Consider the following 12,834-nt stretch of genomic DNA (forward strand, 5'->3'; position numbering starts at 1 on the left):
CAAGGTGAGCTTGTTATTTACCCATTGGATGGACCTGGAGTTTGATCTCATTTGTCACTGTCACAACACCCACTTTCCCAATTTTCAAAAAAAATGTGTACATCACAATCCAGTGAGCTCCTTGCCATCTTTAATATGCACAGCTCAACCTATCCATTTTTTTCAGCCTTTAGTACTTGTGCAACAACATTTACAAGAAATTCTACATTTTTTTGGTTTTTTAAGTAAAAATATAAGCCCCTTTATTCAGCTGCGCTAGATGCTAGCACCAGCTGCTCTGAAGTTCCTGGTGTATTGCTTCTCCAACCTCACAGAGAAGCCTTAATCAAACCAACTGGCTAACTCGGTACAAAACCAGACTGATACTAGAAAGGAAAACCAACCAGAGACACCAGACCTCTTCCTTATTCCACAGAGAACCTAAGGGCATATCGGAAATTTAAGTCCTAACGGATTCTATCTATATAGAGATACCAACAAGAAAGACTTTTTTGCAGGAGGAGATCCTGTGATCGCTAAAGTAAGAGTACCTACAGCACATAACACCTCTGACCATTGCAGATGCCTGGTTTTGCCCACATTTCAGACTCCTGGTCCATTGCGAGCCCCATTCTTACAGCTCTGCCCATTACTCTGAAACTTCTAAAAGAAGCCGCCCATTTACCATTAGCCAGAAAGTTCTGTACCCTCTCTGTGTGCCCTGTGGGCTGAGCACGCCATTTCACGGTGTATTTGAAGCTCAGAGCAGCTCCCGGAGGCAGGGGGACACCTGGAGCTGGAACTGAAGCGCAGCAATTCCCTTGTGCTCTGAGCTAACCTGCAGCCGGCCCTTCAGTACATTTCACAGGGTCCTTTTTTTTTGTTTTTTTTACATCAACAAGAGAAGTTTGTTAACTGGAGCGCGCACACATGATGTTCACATACCTTTTTTTATTTGTTGCCTCAGCTGAAATTAGTGATATTGAAAAATGCGGAGCATCCCTTCAGAAAACCTGTGACAGCTCCCAGAAGAGTAAAAATACAAGAGAAGAGTCCTGAGAGATAAAAATTTATTTAGATCTGATCAGCATGTCATGATATGGTCACAAGTCATACAGCTGACACTCTCATAGCCAAAAGGGATTTTTTTTTTTCTTTTTAAAAATACATTTTTCTTTCCAGCAGGAAGGATTTTTTTTAAAACAAACATTTCACACTAGGCAGGAATTAAAACAATGGCTTTTTCAACATGACAACACGGCTGGTAAGCACTGGATCCCCCACCAGTGTCTTGTATTCAGATTTCAGGTTTTCCCTCCCACCTTCTCCCCCCTCCCCACTTCACCCCACCCCTCACAGAAGAACACCACACAGAAAAACAAGACAAAACCCAGAAGGGAAACAAAGAGGTAGACATAACTACAACCATGGCACAGTTTTGGAAATTGTGCAAGGTGTCTTACTGTGCTCCAAGGAGTTTCTTTTCCCTTTGCTCTACGTTGCAGTATCACGCACCAGCGGTTAACACAGAAGGTGACACGGAGCTAAGAGAGATGCCAGGGCCACAGAACCAACGGCATTGTTCCACTCGATATTGCTTTGCCTAGCTGAAGTTGTTTAAAAACAGAGCGCTCTGTTAAAAAATGGACATATCTACAGAAGGAAAGGTTGGATTCACACCTTTCCGGGATGGTGGCAATCCAGGGTCAATGGGGGCCCAGGTTCTGCTCATGGTGTGCCCTCAACTCTCAGAAACTTCAAGGGGAATCATTGCTACGCAGTGACCCGCGGGGAAACTCTGCAGCCTGAGCGCCAGCAAAGTTTCCAGCAAGTGCCAGAGTGAGCAGGGGCTGCAGGAGCTGCTTCCCCCTCCCTCCCTACTGCTCCACTCCTCCCCTTACCACTTCTGGCATCGAAACATTTGTCTCTCCGTCCTTCCTGATGAGAGCTCTAATAAGCAAAGTTGTCTGTCACACTGCAGCTGTATAGTGAGCCAAAGTGTTTATTTGGCTATTTGTTGTGTTTACAGTAAACACAACAGGAATTGTGTCTCTACTGGATATAAGACAATAAATACAACCAAAGAAAATAATCTATTAAGGATTGAAGCACATGAAATAATCTTGAAAAAAAATGAACTTTATTTTTGCCACACAAAAAAAATAATGGGAAAAGACACCTAATAATCTCTGTAGAGAAATGCTGCTTCTGGTATCTGCCTACGTTTCTGAAAGACATCTTGGCTGCTGGAAAGATCTGATAAAAAAAATCCAATGAAATAAATTCAGTAAAATAATTCCAAACACGATCAGCCCTTTGCAAAATCACTGAGTCGCTATACAGGCTTCTGCATCCATTTTATCTCACACAACAAAAATGCAGGTAACACTGGAGGGAAGGAGAAAATTGGAGGTGAAAATAACTGGCAACAAGAAAACTAATTGTTATCATACAAAATGAACACCATTCTAGAATAATTTTAAGGAACTAACTCACTTTAATAGGACAGTTGTTCGGTGTATAATTAGTTCATTATCCAATGATAAAATAAAAGGTTTAACTTTAAAATGCATAGAATCTTTTTAAAGATTTCTTTTATATCACAGCCAGGTAGTCTACAGTTTTTACAGGAAAAATAAAGCTGCTGAGAAGTGTTCATAATGTATGCAGACATTTTAAACCAGAGTATTGTTTCAATTTCGCTCTTCCAATTGTTTTTTAAAAAAAGTGTAAAAACTATCAAATATGCAATTTTGCAAAATAACCCTTTTATTCCATATGGCTCCATTATTTCCAACAATACAGTACCCCAGATGTAGAATTATTTTGTGTGATTTTATCAGATCACCACAAAATCTCCAGCTGACTATCAAGAGAATGCACCCAACCCCAGACTCATGATTTGGAAATCCCAGTTTTAAAGTACCTTTGGTCCCAAAAATTTTACGTCAAGGCAAAGCGGAGCAGTTGAATCTTGTCACACACAGTGATCGGTATCTGTATTGTCTTGTACAAACAGGTGACAAAAGCTAACAGCACTTCATGGAAGTGTCAGACAAAAAAAAGTGACATCGTTTGCAAAACAAGTGAATAATGAACAGTACCACAGTGATCATTGTATTTTTACCGCAGTAAGATGCATCTTATTTTTGATGCTGGGGTTGGAGGAGGGAGAAGGAAGCTTTTAATTTTCCAGTGAGCACGGTAAATTGAAATCTCGCTTTTCAAAAATCTGATGAGAGCAACTGAAAAAAAAATTAAAATCCCTCCCGCAAGAGACATCTCTGTTGAAAAGCCTGACAGACTGTACATAAAGTACAAGAGAACCTGTAAGGAAAGCGCGCTCACCAAAGGGCACTGAAGAAAACCCTGCGCGTTGTGAACAGGCAGGTAGTCTTCACGTAATGGGATTCGAGGAGCAGCAACGCTAAACCATTCCATCATTTCAATTGTAACAACTTGTTTATGAACAATTAAACATGGAAACATACAGATGTTTTGTGTGCAGCCCTGGCAGAGAACCGTCTTTATTTGCAACACACTTCAATTGCTATGTTCTCACTTCTGTGCGCGACAGCTTTCCTTTTGCGTTTTTTTCTGTGAATTTTTCCTTCTTTATCACTTTATACATTCCTCCATTATATTCCCCCTAATTCAAAGTTACAGTCATTAACCATTTTGTGATCAACTGCATGGCTCTTTAACATCATTTTCTATCAAGTGCATTTTGAACTCTTCAGACGAGGAAGCCTGTGGATGGCGCAGCAAAATGCCCGCTACATCTGTACCGCTGGCCAACTGCCAGACGGTAGAACTGCACTGCAACCGACAGGAATTTACGTTTTACAAGCTAGCCTGCTAAGCTCCAACAGTCTTGACCAGCACGGTATTTTTAGCACAGAATTTCCTATACATTGTATACCTTTTATGTTTTTCCCTTAGTAGAAAAACTTTTTATCCAATTTCTTCTCTCTCATGAGGCAGCATCCAGGTTCATGCTGGGAGAGTACTTCAGAGTTTCTTACCAACGGTTTCATTCCACTGTCGTCTGCAGCAACTCAGCCGTAAGGAGACACGACGTCAGGCTCTCTTCACATTTTCCAGTGCAGGCAGGAAAGAAGCCCAAGACCTAATACTATTTACTCACCCTACCAAAACAACAATCAGTGCTTGAAAACAAATGTCTCACAAAAGTAAGAACTACAGAGGAACAAACTGAAAATGAGCAGGACCAGATAAATCAAATTATTATCTGAAACGTTATTGCGCATTACTAATTTCTTTAGGCAGCGTGTGAACACTATTGACTGCAATCCTCCAGAAAAAAAAAATTATATACTGCATTTGAAAAAACAGTATGCTCTGACATGGAGTTCACAAGGTCTATAAAGAACAACCTCCTGATGGGAGTTACTGCTGTGCAATCTGATTATAGAAACGTCCCTTTTTATATCACTCCAGTCTGCCCTAGCTCAAAATAAAACCAGCTGCACTATGGGCATCTCTGTGGTTCTGATCAACCCACCTGGTGGAAGACAGAAACAAGTAGCTTCTCATCTGCATTTTGCAGTTTTCAGAGTCTGTATACACCCACGTGCTGCAGACCTAACCGCTTACAAGGTAACGGCGCTGGGCTGCCCCAACACCCTCCTGCAAAATGGCAGATTAAATACATTCATTCCATCAGCTGTACTTTAGCAAGAGCAACAGGAAAAAAAAAAAATTACTGCCAAGACTGCCTCCCTTTCAGGGCATACCTCTTTTTAAGTGGATTTTATATTACACCAGAATTCAGGTGTGTGACCGGGTGTAAGGAGTTGGATTTAGAAATAGTATCTTACTTAAACCATGAAGCAACCACCGTGCTTCGCCTCCCAGCTGCAGTGGTTCTTTGAAGTCAATGAGGGGACTCATAGGTCAGGGGAACTTACTACGGCGTAGCATTTTGCAACCATCCCACTGAGTCGCCTTAGGATAGAACTACTGCTTTGGGGGGGGATAGGGGTGGCATATTTGACTGGGTATTTTTCCATTAAGTCAGGGAAATTGGCATTGCCTTGTGTTTTGCTACGCTCTTAGCTCCCCCTGCAAAGGAAACGCTGGCTAGGTTTTGTATTCTGCACACCACCCACTGTGATTCAGGTAGCAGGAGAGGGAGGGGGAACGGGGATCAATATTGCTAACTCAAAGCCAAAACTACTGAGGGCTTACTTTGTTCTCAGTAAAATTACTCTGTAAAAGGCAGTATGCCAACATCTGAAGTTCTGGCTATCCCGCTTGTATTTAGAGAGATTAGTTTTATTTTAGGAACAGCTCTCTCCAATCTGTGTATAATCACATAAACACGATGCCAACTAGACCTGCCAGAAGTAAGGCCGTGCATCATCAACAGCCTTTCAAAAGTATCCTATACTACACAGCTGAAAGTGTCATCTGTTCCAGTTTGCCTTTAAATTCAACTCATCCTTCTTCTAGTAAGATGTTAGCACAGTGGTAAACTAATACTGCCCTCCATGTAGTTATTCCGAGTATTTACCATACTCTTTTTTTTTTTTTTGCAGTAGTATCTTCCTATAGATTTACGATAGCAATTATACATATTTTTTTTCTTTTTAAGAAACTAGTTTTTTCTTCTATTACTCCTTAGCAAAACATTAAGATGGTTGGCATTGAATTATTTAAACTCTCCCACAAGTATATTTAGCGCTGTTGCAACTATCAGGGAGAAAAAGGCCTCTATAAACCACTCAAAGGTCACCTTGGTTGGACTGCAGTATACAAAATACAAAGGTGGCTAAAAATCACCAGCAGCACCAGCAGACGTTCAGAAACAGCTAGAATGGCTCTGGCTTCCGACGTGCGACAAAAAGTTTTCCTCTACTCCCTCAGCTTTCTGTCTTTCCTTCACTGTATTTTCACCTTTAAAAGTGCATTTTGACAACTGATAACGACCGTTGAGATGCATTCTGAACAAAAAGGGAAAATAAACCAAGTGACTTTATATTTTCCAAGTTTCCTCACAATAGGAGATACAGGTAGCACACGGAATTCGGAGAGCTGATGGTAAGACCACAGCAGGGATGGGCTGATCAAACGTGGACAGCTTTTAATCACGCTATGATGCCGCAATGCTTTTTTTTTTTTTTTTTTGAGGACTGGTTCCTCACAAAACACACCTGATGCTGCATCTTATTTGGGTCTTGGTTTTAGATCAATGTGTCTAATACAACAACTGCTGACTGCGTAGCTGCAAAGATACCGCCACCAGCTCCACCCCAGTATCTTTGACTCCAGCACAATGAGTTGCAATAAAGTACAAGTTTGTGCAAATGAGGAATCTCTACCACACCGATGCTGTACAGACTACTGAAGAGACAAGTTGCTGAATTTTCTGAGCTCTAACTACAATGCCAAGAAATACTTGCGGTGACAGAGCTTTCTTGTCACAGACATTCTTCTACGGTGGTTGTACGATTGCACCTTTTGTCCAAATGCTGAATTTGCTTAAGTGTGGGTGAGAGTATACATTTTTAAAAATACAGACAATTCTTAAAATAATACATCATCAGGTCACTATGTTACTGATCTTCATTTTTAGTGGAGTTTAAAATTTCCCCAAAGAGAGGTAAGAGTCCGTCCAGTATTTTCCTTTACTCTTGAATATTCACATTTGCACATACGACATGATACTCATTTGCAAGAGCCTGGATTCCCATTGTGTTCTCAGGTCCCATTCCACTTTTAAAATAGGCAATGATAAAAATACTGAAAGATGCAGTACCACATACCGCCTGACAAAAACGCAAGTGATTGTATGCCGACTAGCCACAGGTTACTGAGGGTCATCTCCCGAGAAATAGCTTTTGTCTGACCCTGCAACGGAGGAAAAGCTCCTAAAAGAGAAAAGAAAACACGTTTAATGCTTCCGCAGCAGGAATGACAGCCTCAGCGCACGATTCTTTACCATCACTATCTGTCCCAGCAGCCGCGCCCACAAACAATGAGTAGGTTACTTCTGTATCATGCTGTTAAACTTTCAAAAGCTTCTCCAGCATTATCAGTTAGCTTCAAGAAAATAAGAAAACTTAACTCTTTTCTTTATTATTAAGAACAACTTTCATTTCATTTGGATATAAACTTAAACTTTAAGCATCAACTTCAAAGCATTCCTTAAAAGCAGCCATCCTCAACCTTTGCAGGGAGATCCGACTGTCAACTAAGTTTTCTGTGTTATTTTTGAAGTTACATTAATGTCCATACGACCACATGGAACGGACTCCATAGTAAACTTTACAGCTGTTTGGTAATGATCTTGTACACTGCGAAGAAGCAGTACACATACACTCTCAACGCTCTTCTTGAATATAAAAAGTGCGTGTGTACATGTAAACAATAGTTTCCATATGTTGTTTGAACATTCCTTGGCCAGTCAGTCATATAGCCTAAGGAAGCACTGTAATCAGTTTTCCAGAAAGACTTTTTTGAAATGTCTGTTTACACGAGAAAGACTGGCAGGAGATACAGCTGACACGATTAAAAACATTCATTTCTTCCCTATTTTGACCTTTTCTGACTTACAACACTAAACTACATGTGTCTGAATACATCAGAGCTTTATGAAAGCAAATTGTTGGCATATATTTACATCAGCATATTAAATAATTTGCATTACATTTTACTGAGAGGCACAAACCCTACGTGATATAAACCACTTTGTTGTTGTTAATCCTTAACAGTGGATATAAAAAACTCTAAATATACCAGGGAAGATGATGTACTTGCTGCAGCACTCTGGAGTCACAACCACTCACAGAAGAACAAGAGACAAATGATTCAGAGAGTAAAGATATAGCAGTGTCAATTGCAATCTTAGAAACCACACAATTTGGGCAATTAGATACCATCAGCAACTCATCTTTATGCTTCACGTTTGCAATCACGGGAGGAATTGCAATCAAGCGTTTAAGACAAAGCTTTTCTTCCTTTATGAACAGTCTTAAATTAAAAAAAACCAAACAACCCAAACCCAAAAAACCCCAGCTTGATGCGTCGCACCCTTCTCTCACTGATAGGTATTTTCACACATAGGCAGATTTGCCACACCATTTATTCCTCAGGAATTCTCACCGCTAAGCTTCTATTTGTCCACTCTACGCTACATTTGTTCTTCCACAGCCCATTTGTTTCCCTGTACCAACACTGACCTTTGGTTTAAATAACCTTCCTTTTCCCTCAGTACTGTTAGCAACTGCCTCTTCCCCCTCTCCCAAGCCAACTCGTATCTTACAGAGAGAACGATCCTTCACGTTCATAGGCGAGACAAGCCAAGCACTTTTAATCGTCCTTCACAGAAATGACTCCTCTTTCCCCTTAATCGTCTTAGCACCTATTGCCTGTCCCTCTTCCCGGTTCAGTTCCTGTTTCTTGAAGCGGGATGATGGACCTGTGCGCAGTTTCCAGATGAGGTTTCAGATGTGGTACAATGAAAACCCTCTCCTGTTGCCTGTAGGATGACATTGCTTACTTTTTCAGTTACATCACATCAGTTGGCTTATGATCAGAGTGAATGAGGAGCGTGATGACTTCGGTGTACAATTACTCATTTCCAACTGATAAGCTCCTAGTTTATAGGTTCTTTTTAATTAGTCTCCAAGTTCTTTTGTCCTGCTAAATGTAATCTCATTTGTGTTACTGCAGTGTTGAAGGTTATCCTGCTGAAGACTTCAGAGAAATCAAGAACTTGCCAATACAAGCTTTCCACTAGCTGCTAAAATAGGAGTCGTCGTGTTGCTTATACCTTCAGATATTAACTGTAAATGGTTTTAATTTTATAAATGAAATGTGGAAAATGCACCTGTAAGAAAGGATGGTACAGTTTCATACTCAAATTTTAGGCTGATACTTTTTTTTTGGTCTAATTTTAAGAGGTCTAATATTACAGGTTTTCCCCGGCTCCATTAAAGTTCTTAACACTTAGGAAAACAGCAAAAAGGAAAAAGGTGGTTTAAGCTTTGCTTCTTCCTCTTCCCCAATAAAAATATGCCAAAAGAATGTATTCCTACCAATGAGATTGTCAATGCAAACTTTTAAAGTTTCATGGAGGATTAAATGTTACTCCAGTTTTATGAAGTAAGGTTAATGAACTGAGACAAGTTCCTAAGCAGTGTGTATTAAAAAAAAAAAAAAAATCAAATCAAACTGCTGAAACAGCCCTAAGTCTTAAAACTGCACCAACTTGAGACAACAGAACACGTCCATACAAAGGTAGCTCTTGAGCAACTGCAGGGACTCCCCTCACATTAGGCCTCAGGGAGCTTCCAAAAACTGTAACAGCACTTTTGCAGTAAGCCACCAAAAGCAAGTTCTCAACTGGCATAAATGGTGGTAACTTTAAATTATGCTAATTTATGCCAAATAAGCTCCTATGTCATAGCATTTAAATTTAAAATATGTCTTATTAATTCATACTGATTACATTGGCAAATTATAACCAATTATCCTATTTTGGAAGCACATTTCAATAAATAAATCTGATTATATTCATTATACTGTCTGAAATTCTGGTCTACTGAGATATTTGACTTACTTTAATGGTATTTGTGAAATAATCATAGAATCATAGAATGGTCTGGGTTGGAAGGGACCTCAAAGACCATCTAGTTCCAACCCCCCTGCCATGGGCAGGGACACCCTCCACTAGACCACGTTGCCCAAAGCCCCATCCAACCTGGTCTTAAACACTTCCAGGGAGGGGGCATCCACAGCCTCTCTGGGCAACCTGTGCCAGTGCCTCACCACTCTAACAGTAAAGAATTTCTTTCTAACATCTAACCTAAATCGACCCTCCTTCAGCTTAAACCCATTACCCCTTGTCCTGTCACTACACTCCCTGATAAACAGTCCCTCTCCAGCTTTCCTGTAGGCCCCTTCAGGTACTGGTAAGCCGCAATTAGATCTCCCCGGAGCCTTCTCTTCTCCAGGCTGAACAATCCCAACTCTCTCAGCCTGTCCTCATAGGAGAGGTGCTCCAATATGTCTCAATAACAAGAATTCCTTACCTCCTATTTGCTACACTTGTAGTTTTAAATAGATTCACAAACTTATTTGTCTAATAAAGTCCAATATAGGCATTTGGATGGCATTTATATAGCAGGGCCTGACTTTTACCATCAGTGATGGATGAGTGACAGCAGTATTTCATAAAGCAAAATCCAACTCTGGGTTGTTAAAGAATTCTATTAATCTTTTTAAGCACTACCATTGATAAATTAAGCACTCAAATCCAAAATAAAGCTGTCTTTGCAATAGATCATCCAATAGAAGTAAAGTCTTTGTTTAACATAGTCACTCTGGAATACTAAACTCAAGTTGATTCAAGACACCGAGTATTTTTCTCCCCCTCAACAACTGTGCTACTTGCTAATGAAGAGATTCTTCAGAGACAAGCTGCATTACTTCATACAGAGTCTTCCTACTCAGTCCATGTTTGATAAACTTCCTTTCCGGTATGTCTAAATAAACCACTAGTTCTTCCTCTCTGGATTTTCTTTTTTTTTAATTTTGATGAATTCCTCTGTTTTGTATTCTGAACACAGACACACGCACACGCCTGCTGGAGGGCAGATGACACACTTCTGTACCACCAACTGGATGGAAAAAAAAGAGCCTTGAGGAATCACCTCTCCAGCTATAGTTACCTGATATTTTAAATTATGTGTTTGCCAGTATCCCTTCAGTAACGTTATTAATGCCCTAAATTTATTTAGATTCCTCTGATCGATTAACACTGAAATTATGTTATGGTGGAAGGGATCCTCAGTACCTCGCAGTAAGGAGGCCAGTTCTGACAGCTCAGAGCTGCAGATCAGGACTCCAGGGACTTTATGCTCTGTAATTCTTACAGATCCTCCCTATCATAGCATCTTTCTGGTTAGCTTAAGAGGAACAGAAGAGGACTATGGGTTTGGATTAGACCTGCAGACTCCTTAGATTGGTTTTCTCTAGCAGTACAAGCACCACAGGAACATGCTAAATAGCCGCAATAAGCAGATAAAATGATCTGCCTCACGTAAGAGTGTTATTTAATCCCTCTTAGTCATGAAGTTGTTCATTTTAAATCCTGAATGCTTTATATCCCCCCTCCAAACTGAACATGAGCTCTGAATACTTTTACTATTCATGTAAATGTTCACTACCTCTCTGAATCTTGCTAAATTATTCCAGTCAATGAAATCCCATGGCAGCAGGTTTCACCACTGAACTATATCTTATTGCAGAAAAAAGAGGATTTCCTTAGATCCGTTTTGAATGTGCCAGCTTCCAAACACTACCCCTATTCTAATGTTACCCAGGTAATTTACCTTTCCTAGATCATTTTTTATCATACTTTTTTGCCAAATAAAAAGTATTGATAATTATATCTACGGTATTCATGTGAGGAATGTATACGTGTTCTTAAACCATTTTGAGATCCTGGTAGACAAAGACATTAACAAAGCACAGCTCTCTTTGCTAGATATCATCCTACCTGTTTCGTAGAAATGTGTCAAGAGATCCTCCTTTTCAATGAATCGTTGATATAGCCAGTGTGCAAGAGCTTCGGGCTCTGCAGGTACATCTTTAACGGGAAAAATCCTACAAAAGAAACAAACAGAAATTAAACCCAGGAAAGGCATTCTCTAGGCGAAGAACAAAACTTTTCCCTTCTGCCCCTGCCCACCCCAAAACATCAAGAACCAGAGTTTGGTATCAATCTAACTGCAGGGTTCATTCTCTCTCTGATTCACAGATCACATAAGTATTAAGGATACAAACTGGAATATTCCAGGTTATCAGCCATACGCACACACAAGACATAGGCATTGCTAGCTTCTAGCGAATGCTGTACTACAGCATTTCATAAAAGTTATTGAGTTGCTAAGTTTGGTTTTTTTAAATAGAATACCACCACGCTATATTACTATCCTTAAAAAAATACAAACCAAGAAGCAATGATGTTTATGCATTGAAACAGAAAGAAATAAAAGACTGAGAAGGTTCATCCACCATTTCAAAGAAACAGTTCTTCAACAGGCAGAAGCTACATAACAACATCACTAAGTACCAAAAGCTCTTCCTTCCGTATCCCAGAAAACACGTCCTGAAATTTCTAAAGGTAGGTTTTACACTGAAAACTGACCATGTAAGTAAGTGTACCCAGATGTTGCTACTCTGTTTTAAAAACTCCAATGGCAGAATCACCAATGTTTCGGTACTTCGACGCAGAACTCTAGGTCTACTTAGAAAATCAGATATCCAGGGCAGAACTCACTGATACACGTACATACCAAAACCCTCAAATAACCCACCATACTCACTAGATTTTTTTCAAAATAGAATTTCACGTCTTACAGTAATTGTGAAATCTCCTCAGCAGACCCTAAGTGCCTTCTGATATATACAAGAACTTATATATCCACTGTGTTTCACTGGGAGGCCAAGGCAGAAGAGATTTGTGTATCAGGCTAGCCTAAAAAATTCATACTCTGAAATGTAAGACCTCTACTGTAGGTTTCTCTTTTCAGGTGAGCTCTCGATTTACCGTCATCTATGTCATGCTTCTATTTTCATTAGTGGATTTTTCATTTCTTTTTGAACATGGTCTCGATTGATTATACTGAAAAGAATTCAAAGTAACACCATAGTCACATGGGAAGTGTCTGAAGAGATATGGGAATGTCAGACTACAGAAATAAGACACTTCTGAAGAATGCTTTTGTTGCTCTGTTTTCAACATTTTTGCTTGCTTTGTTGCCAAGTCATTTGTATCTTTTCCTTTCAGTTTGATGCATGGAAAAATAAGCTGTAAGTGGACGA

At 39.9% G+C, this 12,834-nt stretch overlaps 1 protein-coding gene across 6 annotated transcripts in view; it reads right to left on the reverse strand.

The window, feature by feature from the left end:
* Positions 1 to 2,099: 2,099 nt before the first annotated feature.
* Positions 2,100 to 12,834, reverse strand: part of LPGAT1 (lysophosphatidylglycerol acyltransferase 1) — a 67,752-nt gene continuing 57,017 nt past the window's right edge. For all 6 annotated transcript variants that reach the window (XM_054822982.1, XM_054822985.1, XM_054822986.1 and 3 more), the window contains 2 exons: positions 11,507 to 11,613; positions 2,100 to 6,872 (listed from right to left, as the gene is read on the reverse strand). In XM_054822982.1, the coding sequence (XP_054678957.1) occupies positions 6,721 to 6,872; positions 11,507 to 11,613 (259 nt within the window). In that variant the 3' untranslated portion in view covers positions 2,100 to 6,720. The remainder of the gene's footprint in view (positions 6,873 to 11,506; positions 11,614 to 12,834) is intronic.

Source organism: Grus americana, chromosome 3, assembly GCF_028858705.1.
Source record: "Grus americana isolate bGruAme1 chromosome 3, bGruAme1.mat, whole genome shotgun sequence".
Lineage (NCBI taxonomy): Eukaryota > Metazoa > Chordata > Aves > Gruiformes > Gruidae > Grus > Grus americana.